Source organism: Salvelinus fontinalis, chromosome 41, assembly GCF_029448725.1.
Source record: "Salvelinus fontinalis isolate EN_2023a chromosome 41, ASM2944872v1, whole genome shotgun sequence".
NCBI classification, from domain to species: Eukaryota; Metazoa; Chordata; class Actinopteri; order Salmoniformes; family Salmonidae; genus Salvelinus; species Salvelinus fontinalis.
In genome coordinates this window covers 9,534,640-9,555,548 of record NC_074705.1, presented here as the reverse complement: position 1 = coordinate 9,555,548, position 20,909 = coordinate 9,534,640, and the positions used below count along the sequence as shown (strand labels likewise).

At 43.5% G+C, this 20,909-nt stretch overlaps 4 protein-coding genes and 1 pseudogene across 4 annotated transcripts in view; 3 read left to right on the top strand and 2 right to left on the bottom strand.

Annotated features, from left to right (window-relative positions):
• The first annotated feature begins 2,613 nt into the window (after nt 1-2,613).
• Nucleotides 2,614-5,836, top strand: LOC129840372 (uncharacterized). The gene has a single exon (XM_055908192.1). The coding sequence runs from the start codon at nt 2,665-2,667 to the stop codon at nt 5,212-5,214; it is 2,550 nt and encodes an 849-aa protein (XP_055764167.1). The 5' UTR covers nt 2,614-2,664; the 3' UTR covers nt 5,215-5,836.
• Nucleotides 5,837-7,418: 1,582 nt separating this feature from the next.
• On the top strand, nt 7,419-12,601 carry LOC129840373 (hemopexin-like). The gene is made up of 10 exons (XM_055908193.1): nt 7,419-7,561; nt 8,290-8,312; nt 8,605-8,724; nt 9,231-9,379; nt 10,150-10,303; nt 10,477-10,689; nt 11,051-11,143; nt 11,228-11,358; nt 11,791-11,938; nt 12,214-12,601. The coding sequence occupies exons 1-10, from the start codon at nt 7,500-7,502 to the stop codon at nt 12,438-12,440; spliced, it is 1,320 nt and encodes a 439-aa protein (XP_055764168.1). The 5' UTR covers nt 7,419-7,499; the 3' UTR covers nt 12,441-12,601.
• A 1,951-nt stretch (nt 12,602-14,552) lies between these two features.
• Nucleotides 14,553-16,282, bottom strand: LOC129840659 (toll-like receptor 13). Its single transcript, XM_055908695.1, is given in 1 exon segment — nt 14,553-16,282. A coding segment is annotated over 1 exon segment (819 nt). The 5' UTR covers nt 15,500-16,282; the 3' UTR covers nt 14,553-14,680.
• A 36-nt stretch (nt 16,283-16,318) lies between these two features.
• LOC129840325 (leucine-rich repeat-containing G-protein coupled receptor 6-like) lies at nt 16,319-19,236 on the bottom strand (annotated as a pseudogene).
• The window catches only part of LOC129840652 (radixin-like), a 35,273-nt gene continuing 32,958 nt past the window's right edge, over nt 18,595-20,909 (top strand). Inside the window, exon 1 of the mRNA XM_055908685.1 lies at nt 18,595-18,848. The gene's annotated coding sequence lies outside the window, so the exon portion shown is untranslated. The remainder of the gene's footprint in view (nt 18,849-20,909) is intronic.

Below are 20,909 nucleotides of genomic sequence, written 5' to 3'. Positions count from 1 at the left end.
GACAGGAATAAGGTCAGTGTATAGTAGGCTGTATTATGTTAAGGAACTTGAATTTGGGTTTGATATGGGTTTGATATGGGTTTGACAGAGGGTATGTGTGCATGAGAGAAATTGACAGTGTAAGGGAATTTAGATATGCAGTCTGAACTATTCTGAAGAGTGAAGAATGGGGAGAAAGAAAGAAAGATAGAGGAATAGCGGGAATGGGGCTGAAGGGGGTGTGACAGAGAGGTGTGGACGGGACAGAGGAAGGATGTGACGCTGTAGGACCCAGTACAGAGAGCAGTGGAGGAAACGGAGTGCACCTGACCCAGGTAAGATACTTTCTGCTCTAATTAATCAAGGCTAATAGAATGAATAACAAAATATAGGAAGTACTATAACTTTGCATAAATAGGTTTGCACAAGTACTGTGCCCGATATGTCAATGAACTCTTGATAGATTTCTTTGTGCCATAAATTGTCATTGATTTTACTGTAATTTAACTACAATTTGTTGGCATTGTAATGTTGACCTATTCCTTGATGAGCGTTTTATGTAAACCTATAAGGATCTTTTGGGGGATCTTTTAAAATGTATTTCTGACATACAGTATTTTGTCAGTTATCATACTTATACAGTAGTGGATGTTGAACACTTGATACTAGTGAAGGTGTCCTCAATAGGAATGTTATCGTTACATTTTTCCACTCAACACCTCAGCTAGTGCCATGCAGGTCCCTGGGTAACTTAGCAACCAGGGTCCCTCATTCAACATTTAACTGTGTAATGTGAGAGGGGACCGGTAGGCGCACTCCGACAGAGTGACTGGGATTTGTTTCACACGGACACACAGGCCTATTTTCTCACATTCCATCAAACAAGTACGCGTCTGTACACCTGTCAGTTATTCTTTGGACTGGTTATATTCAGAAAAATGTGAATTGGGAGGCCAATTTCTGTTTTCAAATGCGTTTATTTTTTCTTGTGATATTTTGTTCTTTTAAATATATTTTATTCCAATTGCATGTTCTGAATGGATCAATTGGGTTATTTTTTACACAGATTATATGTCTTTACACTGGTTATCGGTCCTAGAAAAATACAAAAGAAAATGAAGATGCATCATTGGATTGTCTATTCAATACACGAGAAACTGTGTTTTTACCCATTCACACTCTGAGGTTACATGTTTCCAGGGGGACCTTATTGTGCAGCGCACTGAGGTAAACTGATACCCCACTCTTTCATCCTAGAAAAAACCCTGTTGTTTTGCTTCTGGGGCTGAAAGGTTTCTCTAACTAGGGCTTCATACTTAGCCTACAGTGCAGTGAAAAAGTATTTGCCCTCTTTCTGATTGTCTCTATTTTTGCATATTTTCTATAATGAATGTTATCAGATCTTCAACCAAAATCAAATATTATATTAAGGGAACCTGCGTTTATAAATAACACCAAAAAAAGGATTAAAACAATTTTTTTATTATTTAATTAACAAAGTTATGCAACACCCAATTCCCCTGTGTGAAAAAGTCATTGCCCCCTTACACTCAATCACTGGTTGTGTCACCTTTAGCTGCGATGATTGCAACCAAACGCTTTCTGTAGTTGTTGATCAGTCTCTCACTGTGGAGGAATTTTAGCCCACTGCTTTAACTCAGCGACACTTGTGGGTTTTCAAGCATGAACTGCTCGTTTCAAGTCCTGCCACAACATCTCAATTGGGATTAGGTCTGGACTTTGACTAGTCCATTCCAAAACTTCACATGTTTTGCTTTTTAGCCATTTTCATGTAGACTTGATTGTGTGTTTTGGATCATTGTCTTGCTGTATGACCCAGCTGCGCTTCAGCTTCCCGCTCACCGAACGGTGACCTGACATTCTCCCGTAGAATTCTCTGATACAGAGCAGAATTCATGGTTCCTTCTATTAAGGCAAGTCGTCCAGGTCCTGAGGCAGCAAAGCATCCCCAAACCATCACACTACCACCACCATGCTTCACTGTTGGTATGAGGTTCTTACTGTGGAATGCAGTGTTTGGTTTTCACCAGGCATAATGGGACCCATGTCGTCCAAAAAGTTATACTTTTGAATCATCTGTCCATAGAACATTCTTCCAAGCGTCTTGATGATCATACAGGTGCTTCCAGGTGTTTTTTGTCAAACTTCAGTCAACCATTATGTCTGGCGAAAACCAACGGTCAAGCATGGTGGTGGTAGTCTGATGGTTTGGGAAACAGGCATCTGTTTTCTGTTCATTGTCAGAGCAGAAACATACACATCTTTTTTGAGTCTGTTGTTCTTTGATTACCAAAGTGTCTGTCACTGTTTGAATAAAGATATGGTACAAATCACAGGAGGTTGGTGGCACCTTCATTGGGTAGGATGGGCTCGTGGTAATGGCTGGAGCAGAATTGGTGGAATGGTAGAACGGTTTCAATGTGGTTGATGCCATTCCATTTGCTCTGTTCCAGACGTTATTATGAGCCATCCTCCCCCTCAGCACCCTCCACTGGTACAAATGTAGTCTTTCCTTGTCACTCAAATTTGAGACCAACATCAACCTTTTTCTTGCTGATCATGTTACACAAATTCAACTATTTCACGCTCTTTTCCCAGGATTCAACAGCAAGCTGAAGATTGAAACATACCAGACCAACAAGAAGATTCACCATTTTCTCCTCCATGATGTTAATGAGGCCTCGCTCCAAGAGAAAAGCCTCCTTCCCTGGCCTCTCAGCCCTGATGTCACACACCTCCAACATACAGAGAGACCTAAACTCCCCCAGGGGATCCATCTTCGCTCCCCTATCCCTTACCGATCCACCCAGCTGGGTGACGCTGGCCCTCTGCAATGTAGAGCAGGGTGAGAAAGAGCTGCAGAGCCTTAGAGAACGACAGACAAGTGAGGTGGAGCAAATTAATCGAGAGCTTGACAACGCCATCATTGAGGCTCAGAGACAAGAGCGCCGACTGCTGGAAAAAGTTGAGCAGGACCACCGAAAAGCCCAGCGGCGCCTGGAGCAGGTGAAGAGGGAGAACGCTGCTGCGGTGCATGTTGGACAGTCCCTGGTGGACCGGAAGCTCCGCAAACTGGGCCAACTGAAGGAACAGGTCCAGAGATGGGGTGGAAGCAGTGGGGGACCCAATAAGAACCAGCTTCAGAGGGGTGTGGCAGAAGTTACACAGCCTTGGGAAATCTCCATCTCCTTAAAGAGGGTCACTTTTCAGACAGGTACGCAGCTGAAGGATGTTAGGTTAGGGGAGGTAGAAGTCCAGGATCAAAATCTGAACTACCCTATTGGTGTCTGTGGTGAAACAGGGAAGAAATGTGCTCTTCACTCAGGGGAGATGAAGTTTGGAGACCGTGGATCATTTGAAGTTCGGAAGGACTTTTCATCCGCATCAAATAGTGGGAGTATGCGTGTAGGCAGGAAGCTCCGCCTGTCCACCACAGACAAGGATGAGCCAAAGTTATCAGTCTCAAAGCCACCACTCAGTCCCCGGCATCGAGGAGCATCTGAGGCATCCATGGATGAGGAGCTAAACACACATGACCAGGACCTCTTCCTGGCTATCCCTCCAATCTCCAGCCAATGGGAGTCGGAAAGAGACGAACCAGGCTGTGGACAAACTGGAAACAAGAAAAGCTCCATCCTCAAGTGTCAGAGAAAGCAAAGGACCCTGGTTCTCGTCCCCAGCGAGGAACCCTCCTGCCCTCCAGAAGGCGGCAGGTCTGAACATAGTGACCAACCACAGACCTCTCCCAAGAACAGTCGTGGAGGACCCCATCCCAGGTACAGCCTCCTGGACCTATCTTCAAGACGCGCTCGCTCGCATCAAAGCCTGTCACCCAGCAAATCCCCCCGTGGAACACCCACTAATGGGGCGAGTCCCCCATCCCCGGCTGGCAGTGAGGACTGTTATGCCGACATCATCAGTCCCTCTCCTAGTAACAATGTCTCCCTGAGCCAGGAACACCGACGCGCCATGTCGACGGCGGATCTCTCCAGCAAGACCCGTCCCTTGATCAATGGGGGAAAGGGTGCTCACCTGGGATTTAAGAGAGACAACCACCCCTGTCTATCATATGCCTCCTCAACCCTGGAGCAAGGGAATGGATCTGAGTCTGGCGGCAGAAGCCACACAAGCTCGGATGAAAGCGAATCAAGATACCAGGGAAGGAGTGTAGGTTCTAACTGTGTGAGTCGATCTCTGTCCATGTCGGCTATTGACGCCAAAAGCCACCCTACAGCCAAGAAGAAACAATCAAACAATAGAAGGAGAGATAAACCAGAGCCAATCTTGAGAGACCTGGAGGAGGAAGCAGGTTCAAGTGCCTTTGAGTCAGCAAATCTGATCAAGCAGTTTGGAAAGCAGGGCTCGGGGCGCTCCGACTTCAACCTGCCCAGCGGGCTCCATGCCACTGTCAAAGGGCAGCTCTTTGTGGTGGACTGTGGCAACGCCCGAATTCAGGTGACCGACCTTCAGAAGTATGTTGTGCAGCAGGTGTCCCCTACCGGAACTGAGAGATCCGCCCGCATCTGCAACTACTTTGATGTGGCTGTGAACGACAAGGGCCTCATTGCGCTGACCTGTGCTGCAGAGCGTGCCGTGTTGGTGTTCAGCCGTCATGGACGCCTCCTCCAGACCTTCGGGGGTAACGTGATAGGATCCACCCATGAAGAGCTAGATGCACCCAGGGGAGTGACCGTCACCCGTCTGGACGAGTTCCTGGTGGCCGACATCAGGCGTGGAACTCTAACTGCCCTGATGCTGGACCCCAAGACAGGCGCCAGGCTGGAGCGCACCATAATCACAGGATTCCACAGGCCCTACCTGGTGGCTGCCTGCCTGACCTCTGGGCTGATGGCTGTGTCTGAGCGGGGCAACGAGACAGGCCGTGCGCCTTGCATCCGAGTGCTGGAACCTGGCTGGAACACCATCCGTGTCCTGGGGGTGTGCTCCGGCATGGGGCCCGTCCTGGCCTGCCCCTGGGGCCTCAGCATTGACAGTGATGGGGATATTCTGGTGGCAGACTGGGGCAGGTTGCATCGTGTCCTGCTGTACCCTGCCAAGGGCCTAGGCTGGCCTCTTGTAACCCAGGGACTGAGCAGCCCCCGAGGCCTGGCTCTGCTGCCGGAGGGCCAGCTAGGGGTGTCAGACAGCATGAACCACTGTATCAAGATCTACCAATACAAATCAGGCATTGGAGGGGTGAAGTTGTCAATATGAGGATGGAAAGATGAAGATGATGAAGAAGTAGGCATTCACTAGTGAACACCGATGCAGATTTCAGTAAATAACAACTACTTTGCCATAATCCTAGATCCTGTTGAGAATTTCATGTTCTTCTAGAAAAAGTGAATCATAAGTTACAATGTAGGGTAAAAATTGTGAAAGAAGACACTGTATATAGTTGTAGAGAACAGTAGAGAAGGTTACATCTTTAATACCACAAAGGACAATTTAATTTGCAGCAAATGTTTTAGCTTGTGTGGAAGGACCACCAGAGGGCAGGCTGGGCTCACAGATGGTAGCCCAACAAGGCATGGAAGACAAGGTAACCAGAGGCAATTAAGCACAGCTGACACTACTAATGAGATATTCTCCTTCCCCTATAAGAGAGAGTATGGAACCAGCAGAGAGGGGGAAGAACTGTCTCTGGAAGATGGCCACCGAGACAGAGGAGCGATCGATGAAGAACCATTAAGACGGTGACAATCCCGTGACTTTTGTTGTAGTTTAAAGACAATCGTATTGTGTTCCTGTTTGATCTGGCGAAGAAGATTTTCATTGATTATGTTGGAGTGTTTGTGTTGACCAAATGCCCTCAATATAGAACTGTGTTCAATCAAGAAAACCTACTCCTGACTCTTTTGTTCCACCTTCCCGCTTTAGAGTGACGCCCAATTACTTGGTCCGCTCACACTTGTTTTTAATTTGCCCGTTGTCTTAAATGTGATAATCATGGTTTGATAATGAACCATATGAAACTTGTGAAGTAGAGCTGTATATAGCTAACATATATTTAGGAGAAGCATAATTGTATTTTAATAGCTACTACAGTGTAGAGAGCAGTGAATTATTTACACCATATAACACAAAATTAAGAGTCCGTGCTATCCGGGAATCTTGGGACATCCCTACCCCATAAATGTTGAAGGTAAGGGTTAAGGTTAGGGTTAGGTACGGTTTAAGGTTAGGGTAAGGGTAGAGGTTAAGGTTAGGTTTAGAGTAGCGATGTCTCAAGGACCCCCACTAGCACTGACCCAAAAGTATGGGTGAAACTTTATTTCTGTTATTAGAGTTATAGGTATTTCAATGAAAATTGAAGACACATTTTAAATGGCTTGCTGTTATGAGTAGTTGATTACTCACAAAATAAACGAACTGTTCGCAAAATTGGCAATTTTATATAATGTGTAACAACAGGGTATGTAATGTTGCTGCAATTTCACCTCTGCCCTTACAAAAAAAAGATTGCCGTTTTCAAACTGCATAAAAAAAAAGGTGGTATTTTGGACACAGTATTTGCAGCATACTGCAGTTATACTGCACTCTAACTACAGTTATACTACAGTGTACTGCAGTTACTGTACACTGCAGTCTGACTGAACATTTGTTTTGTAAGGTTGAAGTCTAAAAGCTTTTGAAATGCTGTCTATCCCCAGTAGTTATGTTGTGAAATACAGTCATGTGTAATAGCCTACGCTATGATAATGACTCAGTAAAATTGTGTGACACAAACAACAACACAGAGTTACACATAGAATAAACAAACTTACAGTCAATAACACAATAGAAAAAGTCTATAAACAGTGTGTGCAAATGGCGTAAGGAGGTAAGGCAATAAATAGGCCATAGTGATGAAGTAATTACAATTTATCCAATTAACACTGGAGCGATAGATGTTGCAATGTACTCATTCTTTATTTTGACTTCTTTTTTAGAAATCCCGTGTCTATAGTTTCAAATGATAGATCAAAGATAAGCAAGTCTTCTGTCACAGACTGTTGTTTCTCTCCCTGTCTGACTCTGATCTCTGTGCTCCTACTTTATGAACTCGCTTGTCCAAAGTCCTGGCTAAAACTTGCCAAAAGTGTGCCACTTGAATCCAGGAAATTATATTTCATCTGACCCAAAGATGTTGGCCAAACCAGATTAATGTGTAACATCCCAACATGTTCAATATTTAATAGAATTTGCCATATAAACATATGGCCGGATTTATACTCATTTTTAAATGTGCTCATATTGATTGCATTATACAAGATGCATATATAAAACAGTTTCTGCCAAATAATAGTTTTGCAACCGCAAAAAGTCCTACACTCCCCCTGCTCTTTCAGTAAACAGAGCACAGAACTGCCCACACTCCAACACACAAAAGGCACATTGGGAAATCCACCCACTTACAGGCAGATCCAGTATAAAAGGTTTGGTCAGCTACTGCTCAGGCACCTTCCTCAGCTCAGCTCTCTTCGGTACCTGGACCCAAAGGAGGACCGCTCAACGTGATGCTTCTCTCCCAAACACTCTGCCTGTGCTTGGCACTAGCACTCAGCCATGCTGCTCCAACGTGAGTACTGCTGATCAACTGCTAAGCCTTTACATTTACATGTTGCTCATTTAGCAGATGCTCTTATCCAGAGCCACTTACAGGAGCAATTAGGGTTAAGTGCTTTGCTTAACAGCACATTGACAGATTTTTCACACAGTCGGCGACCTTCGGTTACTGGCCCAACTCTCTTAACCTCTGGGCTACCAAAATGGCATCTTATTATTCTCTTATCCATGTTCAGGGTAGCCACAGCAAAATACACTGCCTCTAAATTGCCTCTGTACTTACTTTGTTAAACTGTTACTTTATTCAACACATTATGGGCTTTGCTGTGCTATGTTAAGACATGTCTTATGCAACACAACTGGATACTATGCTGCCCCACATTGGCTGGGTTAGTTCCATAAGTTTGTTTGCAATATCACAGAGGTCAAAGGTAGGATCAATAACCAAACACACAAAGAGGGGTCAAAGTCAGTCGTGTACCTCAGCACTTCTGTCGCTGATTCACCCCGTTACCTCATCATTACAGATCCCCTTCATATCAATCAGGTATCCCTTTGAGCTGCTCTATTTGGAATAGGGCTGTGTATACAACAGCATCATTATTGGTCTATCTACCCAGAGGGTGGAGTTATGATATGCAGTGTATTATCTAATTTCCCATGTCTATGATCTGACTCATGTCTCATCAGAATGAGGACATTATGGTTTATGATGAATAATATCTGCTTTTTTCTACACAGGCTCCATGATGTAATGATGGCAGGTGAGTCTAAGAACCATATTCATTTAACAGCCTGTCAAAATGCAGGACCTCACAACTCATTGACTGATCCAGGCATGCTAGGCAAGGCTAACAACTAGGGTTGCAACTTGCCACGGGAACAGGTGTTATTCAATTCCATTTCAACCCGTCACGCATGTCCTACATATTTTTATATGAGAGTAGGATGCATGACTTCCAAATAACCACACCGCACCCTTTCATGTGGAGAAATGTTTGAATAATGAAAAGTCATTCAACGTGCATCTCACCTTGACTCTGACTGGCCCATCAGACCATGACCACGACCACCACAAGGATCAGGCCCACCCCAAAGCCAACCCAGACCGGTGTGACGGCATCGAGTTTGACGCCATCGCCCCCGACGAGAAAGGACATACCTTCTTCTTCAAGGGTATCAAAACCATGTTATGAGTCGTCTTTTTTACCCTCATTCTCCCTACAGTGGGCTTGTCATTGTCATGATATGTCATTATGTCCCCATTAGGATGGCTAGGGTTACGGGTACACTCTTAGAAAAAAAGGTGCAATCTAGAACTTAAAAGGGTTCTTCGGCTGTCCCCATAGGAGAACCCTTTGAAGAATCCTTTTTGGTTACAGGTAGAATAGTTTTGGTTCTATGCAGAACTCTATTGGGTTCCATGTAGAACCCTCTGGGAAAGGGACTCAAAAGAGTTCTACCTGGAACTAAAAAGGGTTTCCCTATGGGGACAGCCGAACACCCCTTTTGGAACCCTTTTTTCAAGAGTGTAGTGGATTAGTTAGTGGGTATTTTGATATGGGCTAACATGACCTGTAAACGCGGGTTTGTACTAGATATTTGTGAAGTGTGTAAGGAGAGTGTAAGCTTACCTTTCCATGAGTATATCTGATCCCAGATCTGAACTATGCAACTCTAAGGGGATCACCTGTGGAACGGCTTCACTGGTCCAGCTCAGGTCTCCAGTGCCTTCTTCAAGGAGCTAGATCACCTGGGGCATGTTGATGCTGCCTTCCGCATGCACAACAATGAAAAACCTAAAGACCACGATCACATCTACTTTTTCCTGGTACTGTCAATATCAATGATGTAGTCGATATCCATATAAATAGGCACTTTAACACGTCGTTTTACAAGTGACTCATCAGCTTGGGCAATCTTTTTTAAAGTCAAGTTATGCAATCATGTGTTCCCATAGGTAGCACATGCCCCCTCAGATTTGTCCTGTAAAAAATACATACAATATATATATAGAGAGAGAGATTTATTTTTTTACATTTTTGGTTGTTGTTTCTCTGTCATGCTGCTAGCCACCTAGCAATTTTATGAAGTTGGCTTTAGCTATCCCAGATAGGCTCCCAATCTCCCAACCGCATAACTAGCTAGCAAGAAGCCATTACAGGCTATCAATCAAGTTGGAGTAGCTAGCTTGTCGACCTATCTTATCTGTCATGCCTGCTAGCAAGGTTGGTAGACTTTATAAAAGCAAGCAATAACTAAATGTACTGAATAAGACTCACATTCCTTGTGGAGATGTGGAGAAGCATATTTAGTTTCTTTAAAAAAATAACCATCAGTCAGGAGCAGACAGAAAGCTCGAGATATGCTTAGATATGCAGAAAAAGAAACATTTTTTACAAATAAATAAGCAGAATGATTATGGCTCTAGATTGCAGGAAAAGGCTGTACAGGTGTTTGAAAAATTTTAAATTCTCCAACTTCAGACCATCACCTGCCATCCTCACATACCTTGTGTACCCTCAGATTTTGGGGGTGTAGGACACCTATGACAGCATTCACTTAGTATACTCAGTATACTCCATCCCTCCTTCATTACAGGACGACAAGGTTTTCAGCTACTATAACCACAGTCTAGAGGACGGCTACCCCAAGGACATCCAGCTGGACTTCCCAGGGGTGCCCAGCCACCTGGACGCTGCGGTGGAGTGCCCCAAGGGAGAGTGTAACTCAGACTCTGTCCTATTCTTCAAGGGTAAGCCTGTTAACCCTTTGATGCACCACATAAGACCATAATGAACATTTCTCTGGTTTATTGCTATAAACATTTATAAATTATTCACAGACAACATACCAGGAAATGTGTTATGGATATCAAGTTTTCTAGTCTTGATGTGAGCTGCCTTGCGTATGTTTCCTCTCTCACAGGAGAAGTAGTGTACAACTATGACATCGCCACACAGTCAATAAAGGAGAGACGGTGGGCCCACCTGCCCAACTGTACATCTGCCTTCCGTTGGCTAGAGCAATACTACTGTTTCCATGGTCACAACTTCACCCGGTTCCACCCTGTATCTGGGGAGGTGAATAGAGTGTACCCTAAGGACGCCAGGCACTACTTCATGAGTTGCCCCAATTTCGGTAAGAGAACCATGCAAAGGATGTTACCCTTCCTCCTTTATCAAAATCAGTTCATTGTCAGAGAAGGCTGGTGGAAAGAGCTATAGGAGGATGGGCTCATTGTAATGGCTGGAATGGTATAAATGGAACGGCATCATCAACACGTCAAACATATAGAAACCACATGTTTAACTCCATTCCATTTATTCCATTCCAGCCATTACAATAAGTGTGTCCTCCTATAGCTCATCCCACCAGCCTCCACTGCCCAGTGTGCATGCTGTGAGACTGAACAGATGAATGGTGAATGGTAATAAACAACACCATTTCAGGGAAAAAAAGCTTTTGGATTGTGTTGAGACATGTTATTGTTGGATTGTAGGCCATGGCGGTGAGGAAAAGGTTCCCAAATGCAGTGAAGTGACTCTGGATGCCATCACCTCAGACGACTCAGGCAAAACCTATGCCTTCACTGGTAAGAACTAAGCCTTTGTGTTCAATTGTGCGCACAACTCACATAAGACAGTTGCCAATTTTCACTTCTGTCCCACTTCCTCAGGTCCTATTTATATGCGTTTAGACACCCATCGTGATGGTAAACACACTTTCCCCATTGCCAGAACCTGGAAGGAAGTGGTCAGCGGCGTGGACGCAGTCTTCTCCTACAGTGACAAGATCTACATCATCAAGGTGGGTCAAAGGTTCCCGGATGTTGTGGAAGACAGGGACCTCACTTTCAATAAGTAACATGTTCAGAGCTTTACTCACTACAGTACCCCTACCTACAGTACATGTACATGGCTACCTCAATGACCTAGTACCCCTGCACATCGACTCGGTACTTGTAGTCCCTGTATAGCCATGTTATTTTTACTCTTTATTGTTATTCGCTGTATTTACTCCTCGTGTCACTTTAAGTCTGCATTGATGGAAAAAGACCCTTAAGTAAGCATTTCACTGTTAGTCTACAACTGTTGTTTACGAAGGATGTGACAATTTTCTTTTTTGATTTGAGTATATAGAAAATAACTTTTATTCAGTCAACTGTTTGTTACCCATCATGCCTCTGTTTGTCCCATGGCACATAAAACACACCTGAATGCCACCATTTCCGGTTGACAGGGCGACCAAGTTTACATCTACAAATCAGCAGCTCCCTCCACTCTGATTGAGGGCTACCCTAAAAGTCTGAAAGAGGAGCTGGGCATCGAAGGGCCTGTGAACGCAGCCTTTGTTTGTACAGATCACCATATTGTGCACATTATTCAAGGTAACTAATTGGACTTTGAACTTGAGTACATTCAAATCTGTTGATCTTTTTACATCAATATTCACAAAAAAATTGATTTTCCTGTGTCAGAAATGATTTGATGTTGAGATAATAAAAAAACAGCTGCATTGGACCTTTAATGACTCATTACCTCCCCCTGCTGGAGAGGCCTGACGTGCCACAAAACCTGCTGGGCAAGCGTGGAGTCATCTTTGGGAACCTTTAATAACACACTCAGTGAAAAACTATTTTCCTGTCTCTATTTCCCCCTACAGGACAGAAGATGCAGGACATTGACCTGTCTGCCACCCCTAGGGCAGTAGTCAGAGAGGCCCCACTGCCCATCTCCGGCATCGAGGCAGGAATGTGTGGCCCTGATGGCGTCAAAGTGTATGTGGGCTCTGTGTACTACCACTACGAGACCCCCAGGCTCCTGGCTTTCAGCAAGATGCTCCCAGAGCCTAAAAAAATCACCCCAGACATGATGGGCTGTGTGGAATAGGAGTCAGTTTATGTTAGATACCTTTTCGAAGAATAACAACTGTGATCATCTGTACTCAATGGACAACATGGTGTCTTATTAGAACATTTGCCAAACTTGCTGTCAAAACATATAATCACATGTTAAAGTAACTGTCCAGTAAAAGTTTCTGTTAACTCATACCCAAATAATGTTATTGACTCATCTTATACTCTTTTCTGTGGCCAAAGCATACATTTTTATTTTTATTTATTTTTTATTTCACCTTTATTTAACCAGGTAGGCTAGTTGAGAACAAGTTCTCATTTGCAACTGCGACCTGGCCAAGATAAAGCATAGCAGTGTGAACAGACAACAACACAGAGTTACACATGGAGTAAACAATAAACAAGTCAATAACATGGTAGAAAAAAGAGAATCTATATACAATGTGTGCAAAAGGCATGAGGTAGGCAATAAATCGAATAATTACAATTTAGCAGATTAACACTGGAGTGATAAATCATCAGATGATCATGTGCAAGAAGAGATACTGGTGTGCAAAAGAGCAGAAAAGTAAATAAATAAAAGCAGTATGGGGGTGAGGTAGGTAAATTGGGTGGGTAGTTTACAGATGGACTATGTACAGCTGCAGCGATCGGTTAGCTGCTCGGATAGCAGATTTTTAAAGTTGTTGAGGGAGATAAAAGTCTCCAACTTCAGAGATTTTTGCAATTCGTTCCAGTCGCAGGCAGCAGAGAACTGGAAGGAAAGGCGTCCAAATGAGGTTTTGGCTTTAGGGATGATCAGTGAGATACACCTGCTGGAGCGCGTGCTACGGGTGGGTGTAGCCATCGTGACCAGTGAACTGAGATAATGCGGCACTTTGCCTAGCATAGCCTTGTAGATGACCTGGAGCCAGTGGGTCTGACGACGAACATGTAGCGAGGGCCAGCCGACTAGGGCATACAGGTCGCAGTGGTGGGTCGTATAAGGTGCTTTAGTAACAAAACGGATGGCACTGTGATAAACTGCATCCAGTTTGCTGAGTAGAGTATTGGAAGCTATTTTGTAGATGACATCGCCGAAGTCGAGGATCGGTAGGATAGTCAGTTTTACTAGGGTAAGTTTGGCGGCGTGAGTGAAGGAGGCTTTGTTCCGGAATAGAAAGCCGACTCTAGATTTGATTTTGGATTGGAGATGTTTGATATGAGTCTGGAAGGAGAGTTTGCAGTCTAGCCAGACACCTAGGTACTTATAGATGTCCACATATTCTAGGTCGGAACCGTCCAAGGTGGTGATGCTAGTCGGGCGTGCGGGTGCAGGCAGCGAACGGTTGAAAAGCATGCATTTGGTTTTACTAGCGTTTAAGAGCAGTTGGAGGCCACGGAAGGAGTGTTGTATGGCATTGAAGCTCGTTTGGAGGTTAGATAGCACAGTGTCCAGGGAAGGGCCGGAAGTATACAGAATGGTGTCGTCTGCGTAGAGGTGGATCAGGGAATCGCCCGCAGCAAGAGCAACATCATTGATGTATACAGAGAAAAGAGTCGGCCCGAGAATTGAACCCTGTGGTACCCCCATAGAGACTGCCAGAGGACCGGACAACATGCCCTCCGCGGTGACGTTTGAGAAAAAACACTTCAGAGATCCCAGGTAAACTTTTTATCTCAAACAGACCGTTTCAAAAATGCTTGCTATTTCCTCATAGAGGGTGATATCATCAGCGTTCTAATCGCATTAATATTTTTAATGATCGGTATATGCCAAAACCATTCTGTTGTGTTGGGGTATCCACACATCCTTCCCAACACAGAAAAGCTGCATTTAAACATACTTAATAAAAATAATGTGGAAGGAAAACTATTTATCTCATATTGGAATTAATTATAGGACATACTTCATAGAAATCTGTAAACACTGGGCAGTTACTTTAACTTGACACCACAACTCACCCAAACAATGTTTTTTAAGGTTCAAATAATACTTTATCACATTTTTGTTGAACATTTGTGTATGACAGAGATGAGTTGAATTAAAAAGATACAAAGAAACTGAAATAGTATGATTATATTGCATTCATTCATGAGATAATTAAATACAGGAAAAATCAAAAGATACATTCAGATGAGTAATTCTACAGTATGACAAGCAAAAATAAGTCTTATAGGTAAATGTGATCATGAACTGATTAATTATGTGTAAGCATTTCTTAATGATATTCTCATGCAGATGTAAAGAAAAGGTTCAGAGTGTGATGGTTGTTTCAAATCAAGTTGTCACAGTCACAGTGCCTCCACCCCAGAGACGATGGGATTTTCTTCAGCAGGGCTGTCCTTGGTCTCTAAAGCCAGCCGTAGTTGCTGCCAGAAGACCACAGTGTACTCCCCAGCTCTGGGCCAACTCAGGTATGTGCGTCTCTTCCCCAGCTTCCTCATCCGGTGGTAGGGTGACAGCTGGTGGGTTGGGATCTCCTCCAGGAACACCAGAACCAGGACGTCCTTCTGCTCATCAAAGAGCCGGAAGCTGGCCACCTGGATCTCCCGGGAGCACCACTCACTCTCCAGGTAGCGGTGGCTGATCGCACAGATGGTATTGCTGCTTCCGTAGAGGCCGTCCATAATGTTGTCTATGATTGGTTTGCCTGGTTGGAAGTCCCGGTGGTGGAGACACAGCTTCCAGCCCTGCTCTCCCTCCAGCTCTGGCAAAAGCTCCTTCAGGACCCAGGGCTCATCGTAGACGTTGTAGGAGATTAAGGCATCGTACTGACAGCCACGAGGCATGCGCTTATTGCTTTGCTTGGTGTCATAGAGGAAAGCCAAGAAGAGGTAATAGCCGTAAATGACCTACCATTTCAGGAAGTGGTAGGCAAAGGATGCTATCAGGGTGAGGAGGACCAGAGAAGTGGAAGAGATGTAGTAGTAAAGTCCTAAGTGTACTGTACAGAACTGAAGCTCAAAGTCCAACAGCTTGGTGCCCTTTAGCTTGGCAGGATAGTTGTAGGTAAACTCTGTGGCTCCAACAACCTGTGTTTGGTAGTCGTTCTCCATCCACTGGACAAACCAAACATTGCTGCAGCCACAGGTAAAATGATTATCTTGCATGTCCAGGTATGTCAAGGCAGGGAGAGAACGCAACACTGTCTCATTGACTACTGTTATGTTGTTCTTTCTCACCTGCAAGAAAGTGACTCTGCTGTGGTTTGCTCCTATGAGGAAATCTAAGGACTGAAGTCGGCCTTTGGACAGATAGTCTGTTGAGCCTTGAGATTGGGTAAAACAGCTTTGGAGTGAGATCTGTGAACTTCTTCTTACTGATATCAAAGAACCACAACCGGGGTGTGTAAATGAATGTGTCTAGGTACAGCTCCTTAATATTAAGACTCCCTGCCTGGAATACTAATAAAGATTTCAAACCTTCAAGAAAGTTGATAGGTAGATGAGACAGTCCCTTGTGACTGTCATGCCCTGATCTGTTTCACCTGTCCTTGTGCTTGTCTCCACCCCCCTCCAGGTGTCACCCATCTTCCCTATTATCCCCTGTGTATTTATACCTGTGTTCTCTGTCTGTTTGTTGCCAGTTCGTCTTGTTCGTTCAAGCTAACCAGCGGTTTTCCTGTCAGCGCCTATCGTTTCCCAGCCTCTCTTTCCTCGTCCTCCTGGTTTTTGACCTGTGCCTGTCCTGACCCTGTACCCGCCCGCCTGACTTCTCTGCCTGACACTGAGCCTGCCTGCCGTTCTGTACCTTTTCGCCACCTCTGGATTACTGAACTCTGCCTGACCCTGAGACCGCCTGCTGTTCGGTACCTTTGCCTTACCCTGGATTTTTGACCCGTGCCTGCCTTGACCTGTCTTTGCCTGTCCCTGTTGCCACAATAAACATTGTTTCTTCGACAGTCTGCATCTGGGTCTTACCTTGATTCCTGATAGTACGAACTGGCCATGACTGACCCAGCAGACCTGGACCAGTTACGCTACGCTATCTCCTCCCAAGGAGCCACCCATGGTAGGCACGAGGAGTTGCTTCGTGGTATGATGGAGGGGTTCCAGGCCACTGCCGACTGTCACGACCAAGAATTTGACATTTTGTGGGAACAAGTCTATGGGTTGCCTTCTAGGCAGCCAACCATATAAAGGTTATTCTTGGTTAAATTCACTGTCTTCCAACTGGAGAGAGGCTGAAAGGATGAGGAGCTGATGGTTGCAATGAGGTTGTTGTCCAGATGTAGCAGGACGAGGATGGCTCTGAAACAAATGGTCTGCCAAGGTTGTGAGTCTGTTATGAGCCAGACCCAGCTCCTGAAGAGCTTCTAGGTGTCCAAGAGCGCAATCATCCACTTGAGAGAGATTTAGGTTTGATAGGCCTTTAAAATCAAACTTTACGAACTTGGAAATCTTATTCATGGCCAAGTCTAAATTGCTTACTTTCCACTGAATATCTATACGTATGACTTCGAGATTCCTGTTATAGAAGAGTACTTTCATGTTAGAGGTGTTACTGAGCTTACCCCGGATTGTGCAGTTTTTCAGGAAGTACCCACATACTGAATCAGCAAGAACCCAGCAAGACATCAGGAAACAAAGAGTCTCAGCTGAGAGAATGTAGACCCACTGCTGACCCCAATAATAAAGTGAATTTAGAATTAATAAATTATTTCTGAGAACTAAGATCTAAAATTCTAACTGGTACTAGCATTTACTAATCTCCCGCTGTTGATGAAATACAAAATGCTTTGATTGCTGCTCACCCAAACAAGTAAATCTCTGAAACATCAAGTTATGCCTAATTGCTTGGTCAAGGAAATGTCTAAACCAGTGTTTTTGAAGACACTTCTTCGTGTCTCCTTAGTGTAATAACAGTTTGTGTCCACTAGATTGCGTAACATGCAAAGTTATGTGTTAGTAAAGAAGGATCAGGGAATGCAACATGAAATTCTTAACTTTTTCAAGAGCATACCCATTTAGGCTCACGGCAAATATAGCCTAACAAAACCAACTAATGTTCAGATGTTTACAGAGCTGAACATTATAAGTGTTATTAATTGATCCATAATGTGTAACTCTCATGTTTGAATTCATTGCATTGCCTTGGAAGATTATTGAGTGAGGGAGAGTTATTTGTGAGCAGTGGTGTAAAGTACTTAAGTAAAAATACTTTAAAGTACCACTTAAGTAGTATTTTTGGGTATCTTTGACTACTTTTACTTCACTAGATTCCTTATTAAGAAGATATTTTACTTTTTACTCAATACATTTTCCTTGACACCCAAAAATACTCGTTACATTTTAAATGCTTAGCAGGCCAGGAAAATGGTTTAATTCATGCACTTATAAACAAAAAATCCCTGGTCATCCCTACTGCCTCTGATCTGGCAGACTCACTAAACACACATGCTTCGTTTGTAAATGATGTCTGAATGTTGGAGTGTGCCTCTGGCTTTCTGTAACCTAAAGAAAATGGTGCCGTGTGGTTTTCTTAATATAAGAAATTTGAAATGATTTTTACTTTGACTTTTGATAAAGTATATTTTAGTAATTACATTTACTTTTGATTCTTAAGTATATTTTAAACCAAATACTTTGACTTATACTCAAGTAGAATTTTACTGGCTGAATTTTACTTGAGTCATTTTCTATTACGGTGTCTTTACTTTTACTCAAGTATGACAATTGGGTACTTTTCCCACCAATGTTTCTGTGATGCTCTGCGAAGACAAAAACTTAATGGAAAAGGGTTCAGTGTTTTACAAAGCAGGTATGAGAGAATTATTCACAGAGATTATGGCAGACATCCTTATTTGTGAGAGTCCTTATTTGAGACAAAACTGATACCATGTTTTTTATGATGTAATATAACTAATATAGATACTGTTTCCCTTTGTGTACTGACTTTCCCCATGTTATTGTTCTATTTATCATGCATACTCCATAGACTATATTTGATCCACAGGTGAAAGGAAAGAAAATGGAATAAATTGAGATAGGACATGTCGTTCTCATATCAAGGTGTGTGTGTGTGTGCATCCTGGCTTCAGGGCAATTCGTAGGATTTGGTATGTTAATTTTCTCCCTCCATTTAGTATAATATATTGTGTGTGTACACACAACTATGACAGCATGGAGTACACCCACCGACACTGTTAGAATACTCTATTTTAAAGTTGGGGGAGTTCTCATCGCTGCTACTGAGCAGAGCTCGTACCCCCACATATTAAATCAACCACGCCTGGCCTCGACTAGTCCGACGGCCATATTGAATGTCTTCACAAATCGCCTTACGTGGATCTCAATTGCACGGTTTTCTCACTCATGTCCGTTCTAAAAGGCTCCACGAGAAATTTGGAGGTGACAAGGGTACATGAAATATAGTCGTTTAGTTTACAGCGTGGATAACCTGAAAGCATTGAATACTCGGGATTGTGTCGGTCTTTGAAGCCGTAGTCCTTCACCAGAGGTGAGTTTGTCTGTCTCCTTAGAAGAGCTTCTGCAAGCTGATGAAAAAGGGGCGATTTTTGTGTACTCGACGTGTTGCAAAAGTAGGCTAAAACAGGCCTTAATTTCAACCTATTACTGGTACATTTGTGAGGAAAATAAAACTGGCTTTATCTCTGAAAACCGTTTTTTGGCAGACAAGCTACTTTATTATTTGCGCAATAATAGTTTGCACTTAGACGAAAGCACAACATTAGGCTATGTGACACGCGGTCACATCAGTCTCGCGAAGATTTCAAAACTTGACTTATCTTGTTTGCAAAAACGTTTTTATTAGTGTGAAATGCATTGCCTCATGTTATTAGACCTGAAACGTAGCCTATAATATAATTCCAGTTTTACTTAGCCATGGCGTATAATCATTAGCAAGTATAATTTCGTTTCATTAGTTGGGTTAACCTGTTACAATGTAACATTGGCGGGTTTTGACGGTTGTCATCTATTACAAAGGGGGGCGGGCGGGTGAGTAGTGTAACCAGTGTTGCAATGATTGAACACTATTGCTCAACGCGATCACGGTCTATAAATTATAGCCTACAAATAATTCCGTTACTTTCTACAGGCGCCAATATTTAAGTACCCCAGTGCATTAAACACCGGTCCTATCCAACGTTTTTTTATTTTTACGAATGACCACATTTTCTGCAGAAAATAATCAGCAGCTGTACATAAGTGCGTTCAGCCACACCCGTCTATAGTACTAAACTTAACTCAATTTACCATCTGTTTGAAACATATGTTGAGGGTCATTAATGCCAATGATCGGCTGGATTTGGTTGCTTTGAATTGCGTACATGGTGGCCAGTCAATAAATTTGTTTCCCAATTCTGGGTCCCATCATTGGTAAGGAACATGCACTTGAAATGAACTTTTGGGAGTGTTTGCCCAGGACTCAATGCACTGCATCAGAGGTGCACACAATGTTACAACTTATCACTGACAGTCTGATAGGGCCGGGACATACCAGTATCACGATATTCATTATTGTTAATGTCATGGCAAGGAAACCAAACACAAAGCAGATTTAACTTCTCTCCATTTTATCCCTCCATTACCCAAAAGGCTCAGGCTTTTCTGTTTACATCTACGCGGGCTGGCGCCCATGTCTCACTGGGCCAAAGCTGTCGTTTACATCACCATGGCTAACTGAACTTTAACACCTTTTCACAAGGCAACTGTTTTGATTATGCAGAGGTTGTTGATTCTGCTCTTCACAAGTCCTCATTGTCAGCCCTAGCTATGGAAACTGTTTCCCAGTTTAACCTGTTGAGGATAGAGGGCGCTATTTACACTTTGGGGGAAAATCGTGCCCAATTTAAACGGCCTCGTACTCTATTCTTGCTCGTACAATATGCATATTATTATTACTATTGGATAGAAAACACTTTCTAGTTTCTAAAACCGTTTGAATTTTGTCTGTGAGTAAAACAACTCATTTGGCAGCACACTTTCTGACCAGGAAGTAGAAAGTCTGAAAATGGTGCTCTGTTCAAGGGCCTGCCTATAAATGGGCATGATAGCTATTAGTATACATGCACGTCATACACCTTCCCCAGGATGTCAAGATGCAGTGAGAGAAGAAATGGAGTGATTATCTTGGTCTAAGATGGAATACGTCCTCTTGGAATGACGTGTCACCCATTTTATGTTTTCAGGAAGGCGCGAAGTTGGTCCTGGATTTGCCATCTGAATAGCTGTCGTTATAGGCGATTACTATCTCCGGCTTTGATTTTATTTGATACATGTGACCATATCATCATAAAGTATGTTTTTTCAATATAGTTTTATTAGATTTTTGCAATTTATTTGGGACGTTAGGCGTGTTGCGTTGTGTGCCTTTGTTCAGAAAGGAGAGCTTCGAGCCACTTGGCCAGTGTGCTTGCTAATTCAAGAGGGAAAAACGATCTTCTAAATCCAAACAACGACTCTTCTGGACAAAGGACCCCTTGTCCAACATTCTGATGGAAGATCACCAAAAGTAGGACCCATTTTGTGATGCTATTTCATATATCTGTCGAACTGT

Excerpts from the sequence above, each read along its gene's own strand:
- LOC129840372 (XM_055908192.1), top strand. The coding sequence starts at position 2,665 with ATGATGTTAATGAGGCCTCGCTCCAAGAGAAAAGCCTCCTTCCCTGGC.
- LOC129840373 (XM_055908193.1), top strand. The coding sequence starts at position 7,500 with ATGCTTCTCTCCCAAACACTCTGCCTGTGCTTGGCACTAGCACTCAGC. Across the intron at positions 10,304-10,476 it reads CTCTGTCCTATTCTTCAAGG|GAGAAGTAGTGTACAACTAT; the intron begins GTAAGCCTGTTA and ends CCTCTCTCACAG. Across the intron at positions 11,144-11,227 it reads CAAAACCTATGCCTTCACTG|GTCCTATTTATATGCGTTTA; the intron begins GTAAGAACTAAG and ends CCACTTCCTCAG.